At 42.6% G+C, this 21,758-nt stretch overlaps 1 protein-coding gene across 2 annotated transcripts; it reads right to left on the reverse strand.

Annotated features, from left to right (window-relative positions):
- Positions 1–499: 499 nt before the first annotated feature.
- Positions 500–19,077, reverse strand: LOC128137835 (LHFPL tetraspan subfamily member 2 protein-like). 2 transcript variants are annotated; one of them, XM_052779046.1, is made up of 2 exons: positions 17,845–19,077; positions 500–4,817 (listed from the first exon to the last, which is right to left on the reverse strand). In XM_052779046.1, exons 1-2 carry the CDS (start codon positions 18,272–18,274, stop codon positions 4,600–4,602), a joined length of 648 nt encoding a protein of 215 aa, XP_052635006.1. In that variant the 5' UTR covers positions 18,275–19,077; the 3' UTR covers positions 500–4,599. The 2 variants fall into 2 exon arrangements, with proteins under 2 accessions (XP_052635006.1, XP_052635005.1); XM_052779045.1 differs by having other exon boundaries at positions 500–4,856; positions 17,845–19,068.
- Positions 19,078–21,758: the final 2,681 nt, after the last annotated feature.

Genomic DNA, 21,758 nt, shown 5'->3' on the forward strand with positions numbered 1-21,758 from the left:
CATAGCAACTATGAGACAAAAGTGACATCATAACTTTTCTTTAAAGTACTGAAAGCCTTACTCCTAGTTCTGCTGTAAATTTGCTTAGAGAGCAATACCTAACCTCTCTCTAGTGTTTGTCAAGTCACAGGTGAAAGGTAAGACACATTGTGGCAAACACCATTTTAAAAGTCCATGTGATTAAGCACTGTTTTACAACATTTGGTACCCCTTTCCATGAGAAAGGAACTGCAGTGCTTGCAAAATGAGGAACATTTGTCAGACATCTATTCAATTAGAAAGTTTCTTTCATGCAACTGTATTGTATAACACACAGCTACGATTTCAGATCACATATGTACTTTTTGATCAGTAAGTGGTAATAATTGTTAGTCAGATGGAAATCTGAAACACAACATCAGTGGGCTGTGATCTTAAATGCTATTAAAGCTACAATTAAAGCTACCTTGCTGTTGCTCAGCTTGTCCACTACGTTTGAATTAAGGTAGTCAGACTCCTGTTAAAGTTTGAAAACGCACATTTTAATTGAAATTTAGATTAAAAATAACACATTAGGTACATCATTCATGCTAACAAATATACATAGTGGTGACTCAAGAACAGAAAAACAGTACCACAAATAAACCATGGCTCAAAATCTACTCTAGCTGGATTGCCACAGCTGCTCTTCCTATACAAAGCAGCTGTGGTCTATACCTTGCTGCCATGCTCTGCTTTTGTTGGGCTCTGTCCTTTCCTTGAGGTAGGCACCAGCGCCCACTGATTTCAAGGAAGACTTGAACTTCTCTCCGTTTAGCACTAGGACGTGAGATACTCTGATGTGGGTTAACAATGCAAAATAGAAATGATTTGGCTGAAAAAAAATCTCAGAATCCAGAGAACTTTATTGAGTAAAATAGACACAATGGTGATATAGACAAACCAGAAATAGCTCAGTAGCAATGTTTTTTGCGGTGCCACATTATAAATAAAGCACATGAAGAAACCTTGCTGAGCCTTTTTGGCTTTTAGATTGTATGTTACCAGAGATGGACACAGCTTCATATTTGAATTGCCTGTATTACATAGCTCTGAGTACTTCAAATCAATCTGGAAAAGATTTTTGTTAAATCTTTCAGCTGCTGTTGCTGCTGTTACTGCTGTTGTGTTAATCATCTTCAAAAATCAGTGATTCTATTGCATTACTCTATGCTTTAGTTTGTCCACACCACCAAAACTCCAGCCACTTCTTCCCTGGGACGTCCCTCTTCAAATATCTTGTTTAAAAGCAAAACGAAGGAAAAAAAAAACCACAACAAACCCCATTCCTGGTATTGCACATCTCACACAAGTTTGTGTATATATATATATTTTTTTTTAAATATGCTACAATTTTAAGAAAAAAAAGGCCTATGGCACTTTACAGAATACAAGTTTACGAAGTTGATAAAACCACAGATGTTTGAAGAATTCTTCAATACCACAAAAACAAACTGAACTAATTGGCACACAGGTTTTTTAAAGAATCCACAGCAAATTCTTCTAGATCCTATGCAGTACATGTACATTAAGAAGCAGTTATACTCTGCAGCCCCCTCATGAAATTAATTAAATTAGCTTTAGGCTGATTTCTCTTTTTTATTTTTTTGCAAAATATCCTTGAAAGCTTCTGCTGAGGTGAACTTCAGGAACAACTTTAAACAGCTGTCCAATTTAATGAGTGCACCCTACACCTGAAAACCTCATTCAGAAAAAAAAAAAAAAAAAACTGCAATACATACCATCTTATCACTTGCTAGAAAAACAGAACCCTGAGAAAAGAAATTCTGATTTTTTTTTTTTCTGTATTTCTTCCCAGCCTGTCTTCTGTCTGTGCTATGTGATGAACATGGATATTCTTGCAAGTTACATTGATTATATTGTTGCAGAGCAAGTTGATAGTATACCAGCAACAAGCAGAAAAGCTGGTTCTTCTTGGTTACAAATGCAAACAAAAGCAAAACATGGCACTGAAAATACCTCCTTTGTAATTAAAAACTGCACTACTAAAATTTTTTGTGTTCTGTACATCACAGCAGAGGTCAGCTAGTAAAGTAAATGAAGCTTGGTCATTGTTTACTTCTAAGCCAAAGTAGCATATGCCCTCTACACCTTTTGGAAGAACTGACCTTATTCTCACTAATCAAGTGCCCAAGCCAAAGCAGCATTTGTCACCCTAATACAGTGTCAAGATTTGTTGGCAGTGGTGACGTGGACATTGGATTGCTACCCACCTAAGAAAAGCTAAAACTAAATCTATTTAATCATTCATTTTTAGCTGATTTATAGTCTACTCTTATTCTTCCTAGCCCTGCCCTCCCCTCCGCTTCCAGTTGCACTGGTGAGGTGGTGGGCCAGCCTCTGTGGCACACGCTGCAGCAGGGGGGCTTGGGAGGAAGGTCGGCAGGATTGTTGCAGCTGCCTCGCCACTGCACTGGACCCGAGGTGCAAGCCGAGGGCATGCCTGTCAGATGGTATGTTTGTGCGTACAGAAAAAAAACAGGAGGAAAATGCAGGTGTGGACAGGACATGCTGGCTGTGATTTTTGTCCTCAGACACCACGTTGTGCTAGTAGTTTTGATTTGCTAAAGTCTTGCTTTGTGCAGGCAGTTGGCAGAAATGTTTCTAGACCATAGCTTTTGGGTTTTTTTTAAATTAAATACTTAAAAGTGAATTACCCGTTTTAAACTAGAATATGGTGGACGTGGGTTGCAGGAGCAGCCAAACATAAGAAGATTAAACCAATCCCTTTTTAATATTGGCAGAAGTTGACCTTGTTTGTTGCACAGCAGCTCAGCAATCACCTCTGTATCTATCTGGCACGTGGCTTGAAGGTGCCCTGCACACGGGCAGGCGCAGGCTGGGAGCTGGGCCTGGCCCACTCCACAGATGGGCTGGGCCGAGACAGTGTCCGAGCTGCACGGCAGGCACCGGAGGGGTGCTCCAACACCGCGACTGCTAGTGTTCATCTGTGCTGGAGGCTAGCCCTGGGCTTGCAGTCGTGACTGCTGAACAGCTCTTGTATTGCAAATGACTTGAGCAGTGTATTGAAATTGCTATCTACCTGTACAGTAATGATGATTTTTTAATACCTACAAATAAAAAATGGCACACTTCAAGGGACTGACCAGGCATAAACAAGAATCTCTGCTCCATATTATACAGTGAAGTGATGGAGAGCAACACCGTCATTGGACGATGTTGAACTACCAAGAAGGAAGAAAAGGAGTCTAAAATTCACTTAGTATTTCATTAGAACTGCTTCTCAGATTAATTATCCCCAATGCTCCTATGGCACAGTTGCATCATTCCTTTGTTTTTTAAAATACCTCCTAAATTTGTTCTCAGAAGTAGTTCTAGTAAGTGACGCAACACCACAAGCAGTACAACAAACTGCCTTTGAGAAAGGAATGTCATTTGTGACAAGGTCTGTTTTATTTCTGCTGATTTAATGGGAAAAGGGCCCATACTACGTTCAGTTTAAAAAAAAAAGGAAAAGGTCTTCCCAGCCATGTAGAATTTGGCAAGACTTCCCGAAAAATTTAAATTTCTTAAGGACTCATGTGACTGTGGGTCATGAGACTGACTGATCTGTAGACTACGAATGAGGTTTCACTGGCAAGAGAAAGATTAATACTGGTGAAGTCCAACATGTGATCTACATTTGTAGGAGAGGCTACAGCCCAGGCCAGGCTGTTGGCATTCACAAGATAATGCCCAGCTGTGCTGTGGGGAGTTGTCATCTGCTTAGGATTTCAGGAGTTTATTTAATAAAGTCTGTAGAAATACTTCTAACAATGGTTTCTTCAAACAATTTTATCCGAATCAGGTGAAAGCCAGTGTAACAACAGCTTCTCTATCTAGTCAATGGAAATAAAATCATTTGTCTGCTAATAACAAGTGGCACACCCCTTGCACTATAGGTTTCAAGTCAAGAAACCTGGCAAGGACTCAACTTTTTAAATGCTTAAAGTTTGGTGTAAACTGCGTCACATCAGCTTTGCTATCTCCGACATATACTTACTATCCGAGAAGGCACTGTACTTTAAGGAAGTTCAGTATCAAAAAGCACCTCAATGAAAATTATGGTACCAAACCAGGTGGTGGTGAAATACTCACAGGTGAGGGGAGCCCTTGGAAACAAAGCCTAATTAAAATAGGCTTCTCTTGTGTAAGAAAAAAGAATAATAATGTGCTGGCTTTTATTATTTTAAATCCAAATTCTTCAAAGTGACCAAGGTGGGTAAGGCAATCTGATCAATCAGAATTTGTCAGTTATAACAACAACATTCCTGCTATATACACAAGATTCCTCACCTCCCCAGTCAGATTAATATATTCCACTGTGTCCTGATCATAGAGTGAAACTAAAAAAATCCCCAAGTATTTACATTCTGCTTTCTTGGGATCCTTTCTGTGATCCTCATTTTCCAGCAAAGAAGAAAGACCATTTCAGTAGTTCGGGGCTGGAACGCATGGGGCTCAATCACACAAATGGTAGAAACAGGTAAGCAGATCTGCTTGTCCAGACAATGGAAAGCAGATTAAGACCCAGGCACTGGTATTTTTTCCCCACTGGAGTTAAAGGAGACAGATAAGGTTTTTTCCTTCTTCTATTTCTTCTTGCACTTTGTCACTGGATGTGGCTATTTCAGCTTGCGCCGAGAAGACTGCACAGATGAACGTCAGAATAGTGCCACCAATAGCTGTGTAGAAAGCCCAGCCCAAGGAGCAGTCTCCAAGTTTGTAAGCAGAAGCATAAGGTCCACAATAGCTTATTGCTTTCTGGCATCCCCAACCTGCAGGGTAAAGTATCAAGCCTAAGATAAGGAAGAGGCCTAGAAATAAAAACAGAAAGAAGTTAACAAATTATCAGTTTAACACCAAACACAACACATAGTAATGGTTATCATGGTCACTACTCACTCCTGAGAACCAGGATTAGGAGAAGACGACTCTTCCTCATCCGTCCAATCTCCTTTACTGATTTTTCCCTAGTATATACGGTGCAGTGTTTTATCTAAACTTGCAGCTATCCTGTGGTTTTTCTTGTCACAGGCTTGTTTCATATGGTAATGGCCTAGTTCCTAATTTTAATCTCTCTATTCCTTCTACATCCTGTGTTTTCACACATTACTGCCGGGTATACAGAGCTTGCAAAACATTCGAGCATCTCTACCTACTGTTTATACTTGCACTTTTCAAATACTTTGGAAAGTTTGCATCCACTTTTGAATTTGGGTTTAGGTAGCCCTCATTAAGCTTTTATTTAGTCATTCATCATAAACATTTTTGCCTTTTTTCTTCTGGGTTTTTCATATATTGATTTTCTTGCCTGGGAAAAAAAAATAAATCTCACACTGCATCTGCTTATTTGGCCACATTAGGACATAGCAGAAAAATAATACTGCCAGTTCAGTAAGCTGCTTTCGTAATTAAGGGATTCTGGAGTTGGCCACAAACAGATTTAAGTGCCCACAGCCAGTGCATAGGTAACGCAGCGATCCTCCAAAGAGGCAATTGGCTGCTGCAGAAGAAAAGCACATCTCTAGTGATGCTGGAGCAAAAGCCTCAACTCCCCATCTTGCTAAACTGCCCGAACACCCTGCTGTGCCTCAGGCTGGAAGTAAAAAGCTCAAGACTAGATGTTTTGCCCATCTGATCATCTCTCTTATTCATCGTTTTCTCTCCTATGAGGACCAGTCTTTATCTAAGCAGTGAAGGGCTTTATTAAGGAAATTAAGAGTCACATCCCAGCACACATGATGTATCTTTGCACAAAGATGAGAGATTTAATCAAAATGCCTCATAGGTTAGTGGCTACGGTGCTCTTTTACAGGCCCTGCTAAAAAAATCAGAGTGAGTTAAAAACAGATGTCCCTCCTACAACATATGTAGGAAGGAGCTGAACATCAGGACAGCTCATAGGTATCAAAATTTGCTTTCTGTTTTCTTTAAAATTTTACTCAGAAGAACAGGAAGAGTTACAAAAAACAGTTTTTGCTTAAACACAACCAGTTTATCCAGAAAATGAATACAGCCTTCCAGATCCCATAAATAGTACCGATTTATTTGTTCTGCACTGTAAAGCCCTTTATTCAACCTGGCATCTTGACAAAAATAGCTAGTAAAGGTGCTGTCACCTTCTAGAAGTGGGCTCAAAGTTGTACTTTTTACGTGTGGTGCTGGTTCATCCATTAGATTTCATCTAATCCCAAAATTTCTACCAAGTAATAAAATGCAGAACAGTCCTCTTTTCTTTCCTATACTAAGAGATTACCAAGAACAGCTGTGAAGACTTGTTCACATCTTCTTCAATTCCATTAGACTAGCCTATTCTGCAGTACATTAGGTTTCCTTAATTGTTTGTTTAAAGAAATTCAGCCAGATGCAAGAAAACTTTCTCACTGAGAAAAAAAAGCTGGATCCTAGCTAGTAAGCAGTTAATATATACAAAATGCAAAAAACATCATCCAACTGTCTAAAATTAATGTCTATGAATGCCAGATATTTCACAAAAGAAAGTCCTTCCTCCAGCATTTTTCTAACGATGATGCAACACCATGGGCATGAATGAACTAAATGTCATTATTCTTTGGGGCGGCAAAATCCATTAACAAGTGATATCTGTTCTCTGTGAAGGGATTTCATCATTGCTTACATTTAAGAACCAATGACAAATTTTATGCAGTGTTTCCTGGCTGATTAGCCAAATGACATTAAGTATAAAGTATTGCTTTATCTTGGACAGACCTGGATAAGCTGTGCTTTCATCCTGCTGAGCCCTGCAGCCATTTCAGACTAAACACCGGCAGTTCCTTCTCCTCTATTCATCACTAGTTTCCTGTTCTGCATAACCGGCATGACCACACTATGTATTTTTCTGACTGTACATTGGTATGGGCCAGTTGCCATTTTCTCTAATGATCACAAGCCCCTTTGCTAGTTAAAAATCACCATCACCAAATTAAGAAGCCAAATCTGAAATGCCAATGTAACTGCTGCCAACAAGGAAGTTTTTAAAGTTTACCACTCCATCACTCACAAACCTAGAGAACCTGTGTTTATCAGCAAACCTGGCTTATGGCTGAGTCACAAGCAGGACTAAGAAGCTACATCCATCTATTTTTACCAAAACTAGAGCACTGAACAACTCCTGAAAGCTACTGGTTCATGGTATGTATGCCCCAAGCTGAAAAGCCGTTATCCAAAACTCAGCCCCCAAAAAGGCTGCAGCACTGCTGTCAAGTGTAGTCATGAGGACTTTAAAACTTTTTTTTTTGAGGACAGAAAATTCCTGGAGAAATACTGACTACAGCCCATAATTTGATAAACTACAGCTGTTTTTTCACAGATGAAAACAACATTTGGAGAAAAGTCTTAACTATGGACTTGAATACGGTCAGACTCTCACCTGATTTTTCCTTCAGATAGCTAACTTGGTGAATCCTATACAAGCCTAGCATAACAAAAGAAAAAAAAGTAATGTTTTCACTACACCAAACCTACCTTCTACTACTCCATTTCAGTGCAGAACAGAAAGCTTCTCAGGACATTTGTTAGTTTTTGTAGCTTGTAGTTTTGTACTTAGCCATAAGTACAAAGCTCAGTTTTGTGTTGTATCATTTTATGTCAGCATCATCTGATAAAGCAACAATTATCTCCTATAGCTAGTTTGCCTGGAGACTTATCTGGCAGGAAGACAGTAAATATTAATGATAGAGATTTCTTTTTCTTAATAAATCAGTTTTTGCTCTTGTCCCAGTGTCTTTTAAGAGAAGCCAATCTTCAAGAGAACAGAGAACAAAAATCAAGTGCTCTGTCTGAAGAAAAGTTTTCTGCAATGAATTGTTTCAGTTCTTTGTGCTGACGTACAGTGAATGAGAGTTTTAATTCACAGCCAATCTACCTGTGGAATTACTGCTGTTTGTTCCCCCTGCTGGGATGAACAAATTCTTTTTGAAAACATTACAAGCTGTTTTCCACTGTGCTCCTCTACAGGCTCACAAAGCTCAGGCTTGCTCTGTTCTAGCTTTAGCCCCCTCTCTGAGCACAGCTGCACTGCTGGGAGTGCAGTTTCCTGTACACATACTCTTGTTCCTGCTTCTTAATTAGCTCTATCCCTCTTCTTTAAATCAGTATGATAATTTTTCATAATTACATTTTCCTTTTTGTTAGTTGTTGCCAGCTCTCAGTTACCCTTCCTCTTAGGATTCCTTGAAACAGAGGTCTGAAAGAATGCTAGACAATGTTGCCAGATGCCTAGGAATGACAACAGAAAACTATTTATGTGACTTTTTTATCCACAGACCTCATCTAAAAGTCTTTGGTATAAGTCTGTCAGCAGAGAACATTTTCCCATCTTTCACTGAAGGCCATTTGCCCACATAACATTTTATTATCAGTCCCTAATTACCTGCTTTCAAAAAGAAGCCTTAAGAAATACAGATTTTCAATGAGATTTAGATTTTATTGGGATTATTAGACTAAAATATATTTCCTGATTACAACACAGACAACCTACTAAACATCAGCTCTTCTATATTCAAATGATGTAAAAGCAACTCCTTTCTCCTAAAGCACCAAAGCAAAACATTACAGAATGCTGTGAAGTATCAATATAAATATAGCAGACTGCACTGCTGTGCAACAATGTTTCTGAAGACAGTTCAGAATGCTTTGTCTATAGGAGAAGCCCTTTTGTATTTGTGCACCAAGAACTTTTCCCCTTTTAAGGGCCTGGAACTGCAGCAAGCAATTGCTCCTCCTGGTTTTTATACACTGCAGGAGTGCTGCCGGGCTAACATCTTGGAAAACCAGCAGACCAGTGTATTGTTATGGGCATTTGTATGTCACATTATGGGCTGGGGTCAGATCTGAGTAAAAGCTTTTTCATTCTATCCTTGGAAACAACCCTTGAGACAGGGGTTAGGCAGATGCTTGTTTAGCTACGTAAAGGCATGCTATTTAGTTTTGACAGTCTCCTGTGCAGCTGCTGTTGTGCCATATTAAACAACAGTATATACTAACAAAGCCAATTTCCATTGCAAAGCCTGAAACTATCTTCTCATTTCCTAGCAAAATAGCAAAAAAAGCTTTTAAATGCTGTTGAAGAAACAGGAAATTAAGCAGCTGTGATCAATGAGGTGGCACTGCAACAGGCTCCCGTGGAGCAGCACAACCGAGTGATATTTTAGCAGAGGAAGAGAAGAAGTGTAAAGGCGGGGAGGGATTAGCCTTGCACACCACCACACAGGCAGTGCAGGCAGGTCGCTTCCTCAGTGGCAGTGATCCTGATCGTTCTCTTCTGCACAAATACAGGAGATTAACGCTCAGCCCAAGGGCACCGCATCAGCCAGGCAAAATAACCCTGCCTTTATTGCTCGTATTTCCAAATGTGTCAATATACTACCCGAATACCTGAACAATTTCATGTGTGAAATAGTTATACAAATTTACTATGCTAGCTTAACCCAAGGAGGCTTTCATATATGCAAACTTTCCCTGACAAACCCCTATCCAGCAGGAATACTACCAGGTCACCATTTGCGTACTTTTGACTGCTTCATCCACCAACAGACAACCAAAACGATGACCTCCTACTCAGCAGCTGTATAACAGACACCTTCAGCCCTGTGAAATGATTCAGTAATTCCATTTTAATCAGATGAGAGCTAACGAGGTCGGCTCAGGCCAGCTGACACAGTGGTCTCAGCACTCCACACTGGCTATAGGAAAAGGGTGAGGGTAGAGATGCTGAAGGGAGCGCAGGTTACGGTACCTGCAGCACAGGGCCCCAGACCTGCCTCTGCAGCTGCTCTCCATCCCCCTGCATGACTGCCAGACCCACCCAACACAAGCAGCTGACCAAAGGCAAGAAGGTCTTTGCCCCAAAAGAAGAGGGAGACTCTGCAAGCATCTGTATACAGATTTCAGGATACCTGGGATACCCTAAGTTGAGGCAGGAGAATGAACTGTTTAAAACTATAACCAGGTGATGGCTCAAATCCTGCACAGATATTTTTTTCCCTTTAAACTTGTCTCAGGATCATATAAGGTTAAGCAGTTACTAGAAGAAAAAGGCAGTTCCCTAACCACTGCCTTCCCCAAGCTGAGAAAGAGGATAGGATCCCTACTCTTTTCAACAGTAATTTAACTATACCATTTGCTCGTGCGTCTTTTCCCATTTATTAAGCAAATCAAAGATGCTAATTCATAACCAAACCTATGCAGACTTCTGATGGCATTACTGATGTTGGGGTGTGGAAACAGGGACAGGAATACAGTGCAGGGGGCTACTGGTGGGAGACTCAACTATTACATATATTTTGCTACCTACATGAAAAGCCAAAAATAAGTCAGTTTATCAGCTTGATGTGGGTTGCTTTGGCAGAACGACATCACATGGGGGATTCAGGGTTTGCTTTTTTTGGCATTGGTGTGATCTAACTGCCTGGACTTCTTTGTAACAAAGCATGAACCTGCAGACTCCTGTTTTCAGAAGAGGGGAGGACAAATTTGCCATTAGCTTTTAATAATTTTTATGTATGTGCTGAGAGTCCCCATTAGTTGGGAGGGAAGGAAATGCAGAGACTCTAAGTAAGATCAGTCCCAAGCACTGAATGACACCGCTGCCTCTTTGCTGGCTGTCAGCCACGTGGAGTCATGTCACCACACTACAGGGCCTCCTGTGCGGCAGATGCTAACCCTGCAATTAAATCAAGATAAAGCCCCTTATAGGGGAAAAGCCAAATGTTTACAAGTTTTCAGCGATAGAGAGGTAACCAAAATCTCTCCACTCATAGGGCCACTGCTCAGGCACAGCTGCGAGGGCTGGTCACTCTCACATTTTACCTTAAAAGCCAATGAAGCATTGAATATTTTTAATCTAGGATGGCCCAATAAAAGGCTTGAAGCTGCTAAATGAGAAACTCAATTGTGGATGGAGGAAACTCAATTCAGGAGGTTCCTGAGTCAGGGAAGGAAATATCAGGCCATGTCAATTATTCTGTCCATGAAAGAAACAGAGGAGAAGACCCAGTACGTTTCACAACACTCACCATAACCTTTTCCACCGCTGTTCGACCAGTGACCACCATGCCCTTCAAACCATCAGTTGCTTATGCTACATTGGCAGAAAGGAAATGAAAACCACCACCTCCCAACCACAGCTCTATAAGGGAGGCCAAAGCAACAACCTGCCTCAGCTTAAGCAAAGAGGTAAAAGGGCTGCAAGCCATCTTTTCATGGCATTACATTCCCTCAATACTGATCCCACAGCACAAACAAGACCGCAGGGCTGCAGGGGAACTAAGGCTCAGCAAGAAGGAAAAGGTGAAGGGGGATGCAGGAAGGGGAGAATTTTGGGTGGCTTCATGGGTCATACAGCAGCAGAGTGTGGGTCATCTGCATTGGGGAAGGAAGCAAAACTCAAACCCACAGATTTCCTTCACCACCACACCAGGCGCACTGAAGACAGGAGCTAAGCATAAGTTATCCACCCTATCTTGAAAGAGCCACTTTCATCTTTTTTCTCGCATTTGAATGAAAACACAGCATTTGTTGAGTTTAAATATTCTCCTAGTGTTTGCATCCCATGTACAAACAGCAGCATCAGTCTTGGCTTTGAGGCCTGGAAACAAAAATCCAGTGGAAAGGGAGCCCTGCTACCCTCCCGCTATCCCCCTGGCCTCTTGGGGGGCAACCAGCACTCTCTTACCCCACATCGCCAGGGCAGGGGTGTAAAGAAGTTCTCGGCGTCTCACCTACACCAGTGGAGATAAGGGACCTCAGTGTGGACAGGTGCCACAGTAAAACATTTCTCAGTGGTTAGCATGAGCGTCTCACACTAAGCACTGTTTGATGGAAGAGATTTATGCCTGCTGAGAAAATCAGCTGCCAAACTTGATCACTGAAAACCTGAAATTTTTGTTTTTTTTTCTATTCTACTTACAATCTGCTGGGTGTCTACTGGTTCCAACATGCCCACCTTGGTAGTGCAGGAGATGAGCTGACCACCAAATCTAACAAAACACTGAAATCTTCGCTTTATTTCTTTGAAGTTACTAATACTCTCCCTCAGGCTCAATAGCAATTTAGCACTTGAACTCAATTTTCCTTCCCTGGCATATTCCAACACAGCAGTCCCCTGCACTTGAACTTACAGCAGCCAAGTGTGTATTAGATGTCGTGCTGGCATTTGGCCATATAGGTTACAGGAAGCACTATACCGCAGACAGCAAAAGCAGTTCAGACTGTCAGGATTTCCACTAGACCTTCCCCTCCCCCCCGCCCCCCCCCCGCTCTTTTTTCTTTCTTCCCACCCCAAGAATTCAGAATTCTGGCATCAGAAAAGAAAAACTCTGAGATGAATCCAAGAGGAAATATGCTTTTTGAAAAATGCATGCTCTGTGTTTTAGAAAGACAAACAAGAAGCTTCCTTGCCTTCGAGGGCAAAACCACTCTCGCTCTGCTCTCCCACTACTGCCTGGGCTCCCCAGCTGAGCAACAGCTTCCATTGCCCGCAGGCAGCAACATGAGTTCACAAGGTGCTTTCTTCCTTGCTCACCAGTTTGGCTCTTTCTCAGACAAAACAATGCTTTTTTACAGCATGCTGCTGCCTACAACTGAATAACTAAATTATTCTGCAACCATCATAACCTTTTACATCATGCTCTGAGCATCAAAGAGCTCTAGCAGCCTCATGCCCCCTCCACAGCAACTTGCTTCTCCTTCTGTGTTTTCTCCCCTCTCCTAGGAAAGTCCTGGCCGACATCCCGCTTCCTCCTCAGCTTCCTCCTCTACAACTCCCAACAGCCTCCTCACCTTCCAGAAGCCAGAAGCGTGCAGCCACACAACTCCATGTACCACGAGCCCACCCTGCACAGCCAGATCGTACTTCATACAACCCCACATGCAGCTCCCAACCTCTTCCCCTTCGTATGGTTCCCATCACGCTCTGCTCAGGCCATCTTCTTAATCACTCAGCCTCCCAAATGGAAATGATGACCAATAAGTATAACATGCTGAACTATTTCTTAGTGCAAGAGATGTAGAACTCTTCCAGCAGCAAAGATAGACTGTTACAGACACAGCTGGCTTCATCACACTGTGTTTCACCTCTTCATTTTAGAAAACTGTGGAGAAGTTTCCTTGCACTTGACGGTAAAGCTGCACTCCTGGAACTGAACTGTTGCCCAGGTACTGCAGTAGTTTCTGATGGAGGAACACCCCGCAAGATACCACAGCACAGGGAACAGGAGAAGACATGAACAGCAATAAAGGGGAAAAAAATAGGAAATCATGGAAAGGACAGAAGAATGAATGCAGGAGAGCTTGTGAGATACCTGAAAAGAGAAAGTACCATGGAAGAGACTTCACTGCTTCGGACTGAGCCGGACAAGTGCCAGGGGAAGAAAACAGCCTCCCAGACCCTGGAAAGGAAGAAGGTGGGTCATCCGCCAGCAATGCTGGAGGAGAAGCTGCTGGGGTGAGGGAGGGAAGCCCAGACCTGCAGCATCTGGGCCCAAGCAGACAGACTCCAACAAAGTGGCTGGGGGACCCTAATGCTCCCAGCACACCTGGAGCAGCCTTTGAAGACACAAACCTCTGCTTCATCTGACTGGACTTTTATCTGTTGAAGGCGTAACTGCCAGCAGCCCAGCCTGCTAAGCCACACGACGGCAAAATGCAGCCATGCATTCACCTGACCAAACCAGAGACACCCCTCAGTGTGTGGCTGGGACACAGCTGGTCTCCTGACTGATGCAACCCAATTTTTACATGCTTTTTTTTTCGTGCTTCTGTCAGAAACCTGTTTAGTCAAGCCCCATTTGAGCTAGGAGACAGCAGACCATGAACAGAGAAAGTGGTGAGAAGGGGGTGACCCGCAAGAGGCCTCTCAGATGAAGCCATCAGCACTCTGGAAAGACTTTAGAGAGGAGGAGCTATTTTATCCCCTTTTGAAAAATCAACCTAGCAATGCAGCCCCACTCCAGCACGGCCAAGCAGGAGTAACAGAAACTGAACTCCCAAACCCAGCTGCCTTCCTGACACGCCAGCACCCTTTCCCCTCTGCTCTCCCCAAAGCCTTCCCAGGCACGTGATGGCATAGCTCCCCACAAGGAAACACAGAGGCCTGCCCAAGTTTTGTGGCTGAGATAATATATGTGCTGCTAATTTAGCTTCCGCCTCCTGTCGCACGGTCAGGGTGTGGACCACCTGCAAGTCAGGCAGCTGCTGGCTGTGGGGGCCAGCTCTGCTCGGCTGTGCCCTTAGAGGTTAAAAAAAAAAAGCCAAGCAAAGTTGTTGATGATGAACTTCATGAAGCAAACTGTGTCAAGAGACAGTAGCCAAACCTGGTTTAGGCTCTGTACTAAGTTGCCCCCCACCCTCCTTTGAGGACAGGTTATGTTTAGATTATATTACTTAGCACCAAAGTAAAGTACCCAAGCCCAAATAAGGTTTGTAAACACATATACAACTACCTTATATATATACTAAGATATGTCAATAGGGGATCGCCAATTATTTACTTCCTGTAACTAGATGATTACTGTGAAAATCTACTTTGAATTGGTTCTTAACAGCTACCATATAATAACATGCTGCCTCTTCTACCCTCTGCATTTCAAGTGATTCACAGACTGTAAAAATAGGACACTTTCCCCAAAAAGACATTCAAATGAAAGTCTGCCTGGTCTACTTGCTGCTGGGTAGTAATTATCTATTTAATTACACGGCTCTATTCTTTGCACTCTCTATTGCAGAGAAAAGATGCTTTTTCAGATGAAACAATCCTCAAACATCTCCAAAACCAGGCCCACTGATTACTGTTTCTACAGCTCTAGAATGAAAGGCACTGCAGTCTGAAAATAAGTGGTAGAAGGTCTTGCTCTATAACAAAGGAATTACAGGAGTTAAACAAGAGTCATAGTTTCTTCCTTTATGGCTTTGTATTTCTAATTTTCTCAAAAAAAACCCAACCCTCTGTGGACCAGATATGTGTGTGGCTCCTTCCCATTGACCTAAATGAGAGTTTGCACATTTGTCCAAGGGCCATAACAGAAGAGATGTTGCTGTCTGCTCTGTAATTTCACCGTAGGCATCATCCAGGTCACAACCAATGTTGCTAGACTGCAAAGATATATCCGGTGTCTGTTATTGTTTTTTCATGATGAATTCCAGGAATAAATTAGCTTGTTGTATGTTTTTAATTATATTAAATCTCCACTGCAAAGATATAGAGATTTTAAATGAGATTAAGTCTGCAAGATCCTGAGTGCCTGTAGATGACTCTACCATGGGTGCATCTCATCTTTGAAAATGAGATGTTTGACATACTTGCAAATAGTGGACTGATATAGACTGATAAACAAAATGATTTTGTGAATTATTCTCCTACACTTATTAAAAACATAATTGTTCACATTTGAACGAATGATCTTATGCTTAAGATGATTAAGGGAGGGCTGTATCTTGTTCTCTGCTCAGGGCATTAGTCTAGCTATAAAAATCCCTGTACAGATTAACCATGCCAACAACTGTCCTTCTTGAACAACTTGCTTAAGCATTTTCCAAAACTCAGGAACTGGGAAAGTTGAAATTAACAGCTGTGATAAGTCATAAGGAAAATAATTTCAACTACGTAAGCAGATGCTGTAATGCTACTGGCACAAAAGTAGCAGGGGACCCAATAAAACTAATCTTGAGAAAACGAGCTGTTAGTGACAAGACACCCAGCTGCAAATACTGGCAGGCATACTCACAGCAACAGTTTCAGTAACATGACCCTTCTATTACCTGGTTTCATGCTGTGTCATTTATCTGAATTATAAGACAGGAAGTGCTCCTATCCTCAGTACAGCTCAAAAAGGACTGACCTATACCCTAACATGTAAGAAATGCTTTGTTGACCATGTTGTTCAATTCTTGAGGCCACCAGTCCCATTACAGGTAGAGCTGGTTTGATAATAAAACATAAAACTGTCTTTGCACGTACTTTCTCATGAATACATGGTCTCAAGAACAGTATTCTAAGACACAGGAACCTACTTCCTGCTAATCTTGATGTTAGACTAGATATTTAGAGATGGTACGAGAATTCTAAATGAAGTTATCTTTTCAACAGACCCAAGTCCGACATGCCAAACATCTACTTATGCTGCTAACCAATCTCTCCCATATAAATACCGCTCCAACAGAAAAGAAGTAATGTAATCTCCTGAAAAACAGGTTTCATGGAGTATTTCTGAAGTACAGGGTAAGAAAGCAAAGAGCTAAAACCTTCCCTAGCTTAATCTGCACTGCAGAGCTGCTTCCTTGTCACACTGGTTCTGGCGAATTCTGTAAACCAGGAGCGACTACAGCAAAACCTGTTATTTTTACCTAAAGGACATTCATCTGCTAATTGTATGCCATCATGTGAACAGAAGAATCTTGAGCCAATTTAAGGATCTAATTCTGCCCCAGAAGCACAAACCTTACATTGTGGGTGACATGAAATAAGCAGTACACTTTTATACCGAAGACACATTAAGTGGAGGATGACGAAAGCCACCATGCTAGTGCTTCAGGAGCCAGCGTCAGCTGGTCCCCGGACCATAGTGCTGGCTCCAGAGGGCTGCAGCAGGCAGCAAATTCAATTTTTGCCTACTTCCCCATGTTTTTAGAATAAGATTAATTTAGGTCTCAACTAAGCAAGTGAAACCAACCAGCTTGATAAAGGTTTGAACACCTATCATTACACCTCCAGTCTAGGTACAGCCAGCACAGACATGTTTGGCCACCTCAGTGGAGGTGAAGAGGGGAGAAGCCGGATTCACATTTCGAGCAAACAAGTTAAAACTCCTAATTTTTGTTGTAACAAAACCATTTTATGAATTGAAAACATCTGCTTAAGAGAACCACTAAGAGGGAAAGAGGACGTGGCCCTGCTCATTCCCTCCCTCCTCACAGGTCTCTGAGGGCTGCCAGAGGTAGGGCAGAAGACCACTCTCCTCCAGATGACCACACGCACACAGCACAAAAGATGAAAACCTGCGCATGGGACAGGTTCTCCCCACTGCTCACTGGCAAGTACAGAAAGCCAAATACTTCTCTAACTAGGGCTGTCCAGTGTCAGTTTACTAACAGTCATTTAATCTCTGTAAGCAGAAACACCAAATCTTAAGAACTAATTCATTTTTTCAGGCAAAGAACAGCTGATACCTGGACAGTGAAAAGATAAGCTCACTGGGCTGTGTAACTGCAGCTGAACAATAACCTGGCTAAAGGAAGGGTTTATCATAAGGTATCACTTGTCAAGCTCACAGCCTTCAAGGATGCTGTTTAGCATGAAAGACTGGAGAACTGGGTGTGCGACTGCAGTCTGTTCTTATCCCTGGGGTGGTATTTGCTCTCACCACAGTCATGAAGCCCCTGAGACACTGAGAGAACTGCCTTTGGTCCATGGTAAAATTACTAAAGCAGCGAGAGGGAGATAGACTGCCTTAACGTGAGTATTAACTTTGCTCTCTGCTGGTAACAAAGGAGAGAAGTTTTTGTTACTGAAAGAAATTCAAACAGAGAGAAAAAACTGAACAGCAAACAAAAGCAACACTGGTCAGTTCATTTTGGCACCCATCAGGCTGCAATTCTGCTGCCAATGTCAATATATTACATGCTGTGTAGCTATAAATTTCACTTATGTTTGAATAAACACCAGCATATAGAACTGCTTTGGGTCTGCCTAATGCAGTCTGTCTGTAGACAGGACAGAATTGCTATATTTCTTCAGCTGAATGGCCCCAAAATTAAAATCTTTAGTTGCTCTCAAAGTACACGTACCTGCAATCCCTTGTAGCAGCCCACAGACATTAAAAATGCTTTTCTTCATAATACTCTGCACACACATAGTAAAGATAGACACAAATGCCACGGCACAGAGAATCATGATTCCCACGGCTAGGAAAATAGCGGTTGCCTGCCAGAACCCACTGGCAATCTCATTGAAGTTTTCGGCGTAAGGACCACAAAGCGTGTCTCGTCTAGAAAGCTGCATGTGGGAGATTCTGGTGCAGCGCCCGTAGATGCCCAGCGTCGGATAGAAAGGCTCCTGCGACCCCCCTGTTCTGTTGTCCACATCCTCAGAACTTGAAGGCTTTGCTTTGCCAATCAGCCAGTCTGCGCTCATGAAGGCAATGAGCTCTGCGAAAGCCACCACAATACTCAGGAGAGTCCACAGCATCGACCGACATGTTACAATGACATGACACATATTGATGTTCAGTGCTTCTGATCAGTACAGCTGATAGTCTTAAAATCCAGGCACGAGGGGGAAAAATTAAATTAAGAAAGAAAAAAAGGACTCTAAGAAAATCACTGCGGCTGCTCTGCCTGCTCTTTCAGCTCTCTCACAAAGGCCAAGATGAAATTTCTCAGGAGAAAAAGTGAACGGCCCCAAGTTTTGCAAGCAGTACAGTCATTTTTTCTCTCTGTTTAGTTCCTCCTTTTTTCTTTCTGGGATGATGAGCTCTGAAGTACGCTTTTCTTTCTTAATATTCATACTGGCACATGATGCTGCAGGCTGGCAGGGGAGGCCGCAAGGACTGCCCACTCTTTGACATCACACACCTACAAGAAAAAAAAGACAACACAGCAGCAGTGAGAAAAAAGTCTTCGTTTCCGCCCCCACAACGAGCCAAGATCTCTGGCAGACACACATCTACATGCAAAAGCTCTAACAAGGGCCGGTCAAACAGAGCCTGCTGGAAACCTCTTGGGTTTGTCCCAGGGGAGTGATTAATCTCCCGCTACCCAGCCCGTACTTAAAGGTACATATCTGCTTTGCCCCATCCCATTGCGGGTGTTTGTCAAGCCCTTTGCAAGCAAAGGTCTCAGTAACACCCAGCGGTCCCACCCACTCCTACCACCACACCCCCATCATCTTCCTCTGGTCGAAATTACCAACATTGCTGGCAGTTACCCAGCAAAATGTTCGTACACGTTTAAGCAGTTTCACAGACATGCGGCTCCTGCCTTCAGTTTGGGAAGGCAGCACAGCATGCCTTCAGGAAGGAAGCCAGGCACAGCTCCATGTGCCATGGGACAGGTTCTCCCCACTGCTCACTGGCAAGTACAGAAAGCCAAATACTTCTCTAACTAGGGCTGTCCAGTGTCAGTTTACTAACAGTCAATGGGCACCTGGGTGCAAGGGGCAATGAAGGAACCTTGTTCCAACCTTCTGGGCTTCCGCTGACTGCAGCTGAGCCAACCCCAGCCTTGAGAGGAGGTGAACAGCATTGCAGTTGGGGACAGCCCACCCTGCGATGTGGTGACACAGCCCATCCCTTTGAAGCCTGGGTTTTGCAGGAGCGGTGCTTCCCCGGGTTCTGTATCCAGCTTTGCACCAGTGTTTCAGAAAAGCAATCTGCCTGCAGGTATGTCACACACCTCATCTTGAACTGATGCCAACACCAGCAGCCTCTCGTGACTTATGCCCCTGTAAACAGGAATCTGTGGAAAAATGCTTCAGTCAGTGCCAAGTGGCCAAGAGCCCTGGTGAGAGGGGTTGCCAGTCAGCCTTGAGATTCCTGACTCCTCTCAATTACCCCCTTCCACAGCCCTGTGCATGCTGGGACTGCAGCAAAATGTTCCCTAGGGCTTTCCCCGAGCCTTTATGCTGCCTTTCAGCAGTAGCTGATGACATTCTCAGTTACACTTATCTTAGTGCAAGAGGCAATCAGAGATCACTATACTTCCAACTCGTCTCCAAATACTGGCCTCAAAATAACAAATGGGTCATTGCACATGCCTCTGCGCTTGAACTGAAACTGTGTTGCCTGAAAGCAAGGGTGGGAGCAGGAAATGCCCTCACATTACCCCCTCCATGATGAGAACATAGCACTTAGAAGTTTTCCTCACAAAAACCAAAATACTGACATTGAACTGGAGGCAAGAGAGTTGAGAACCATATCTGGACCTCATTGCTGCGCTGCTGCCAAACAGAAAGGGGTCAGCAGATGCCAGAAAAACAGACATCCCCAATTTTCTTTTTAGCTTTGTCATGGGGTTGGTATTTAATTTCTTAGGAGTTTTGAGCCCACTGGTTGAATCGTAGTCCCACTGAAAGCAAAACGAAACACACCCCCACAACTTCAACATATCCAGAATTTCATCCAGCAATTTCTACTCCCTCCTATACTAGTCCTCGTGAATCATCTGCAAGATTTTATCCGCATTTCTCTTCCTTGTCTAGATCTGCAGACTCCTCTGGTACTAGCAGACACATGGACTTAAGCTGCTGTGCCAACAAGTGAATTTTGTATCCCTTATTTTGATGTTACAGCATGGCCTTAAAAAAAGGCAAAACATTTAGTTGTACTTTTAGCCATACTGAGAAAACAGTTCAGCTCATTTTCCATTTTCTAGGGGAAAGCATGAAGTTTTCAAGCAACCTGACATACCGATGACTCGAATACACCCTTTGTAATAACAGATCGCTGACGTGTCAGCCTGCCAAAAAAAAGTTAATTCTCTCAGTATTTCCACTGCAAATAACAACTGGAATGTAGGAAATGTCCACAACAAACCTACATTCTTCTGATGTCATCTGCACAATTAAAGAGAATTTAAGAGAAAATGTCTTTATTTTTTAAAAGAAGTTCCAAAAAGCTCTAGAATCTGTATTTCTGTGCAAGCACCACACCCATGTGAACTCCTCATCTTTGTAATTCCAGGATTTTAACCGAGGTGCAAGGGACATAAGAGTTGAACACCCATCATAGTTGTTACTGTTTACTCTGTACCTGCTAAATATAAAATACTGCTTATTGAACACAGATGAGAACAAAGTTCATATTTACTTAAGTAGGTGGAAATTCCAGATGAACACTGGCAGCCACAAAAACATGGCACTGATAACAAACGTGGGATGCTATATTAGAATTGGAAGAAAAGACCAAACCATGGCGTTCTTCTCCATTTGAAATGCAAGTGCAAGAATAAATTGCAGTAACATTTTAAAACACAGTATCTTCAGAAAAGTCACTGCATAAGCAAAATAGCCTGTCTAAAGATGATATGGAGATTGTGTCAAATCTCAGGACTTCACTGGAACATACACTTCCCCGTTTTGCAACACAGGGAAACTTCACAGTACCTAAAAGTTAGTAAATGTCATCAATAACTACAGCGCAACACAATATACTTTGCTTTCCAATGAAACCTTCACAATTCAGCTTCTCCCAGGTAACGAGTACTTCATTCTGGTACAAAACGTATCTCCAGAGCAACGTATCCCTATTCACGGGAGAATTTCTGCATAAATTTATTCTCGCACTAGTGATGCCCTCGAATGGGAGTGCCACTCCCCTACAACTCCTTTTTGTGAGCAGATAGACAGAAACATATGAAGTAGGATGCCGCATAGACCAGAGGAGGGGGAGCGGCATTTCTTCTTTGTGAGACTTGGCAAGGAATGATTGCAGATGAAGTACTGGAGATAAGTTACAGTTCACTCACACTTGCGTACTTAACCTTTTTCTTCCAACACACCCCACCTTGAGTTTCCAAATGAACCTAACCAATTCTCACGTGGCTCTAACAGCACATTTGTGCACGTATGTTTGTGCCATACATTGAAGCCTTTCCAGCTACAGACTGTGCTAAATAACTGCATTTCATGAAGCTTCCCTCCAGCACTCTGCTCACCCCTTTTCTTCCATTTTTGCTCAACAGAAACTCAAGCTAGGCCCTTGTGA

The sequence above is a fragment of the Harpia harpyja genome, chromosome Z (assembly GCF_026419915.1).
Source record: "Harpia harpyja isolate bHarHar1 chromosome Z, bHarHar1 primary haplotype, whole genome shotgun sequence".
NCBI classification, from domain to species: Eukaryota; Metazoa; Chordata; class Aves; order Accipitriformes; family Accipitridae; genus Harpia; species Harpia harpyja.

Excerpts from the sequence above, each read along its gene's own strand:
- LOC128137835 (XM_052779045.1), bottom strand. The coding sequence starts at position 18,274 with ATGTGTCATGTCATTGTAACATGTCGGTCGATGCTGTGGACTCTCCTG. Across the intron at positions 4,857-17,844 it reads GCTGCTACAAGGGATTGCAG|GCCTCTTCCTTATCTTAGGC; the intron begins GTACGTGTACTT and ends TTTTATTTCTAG.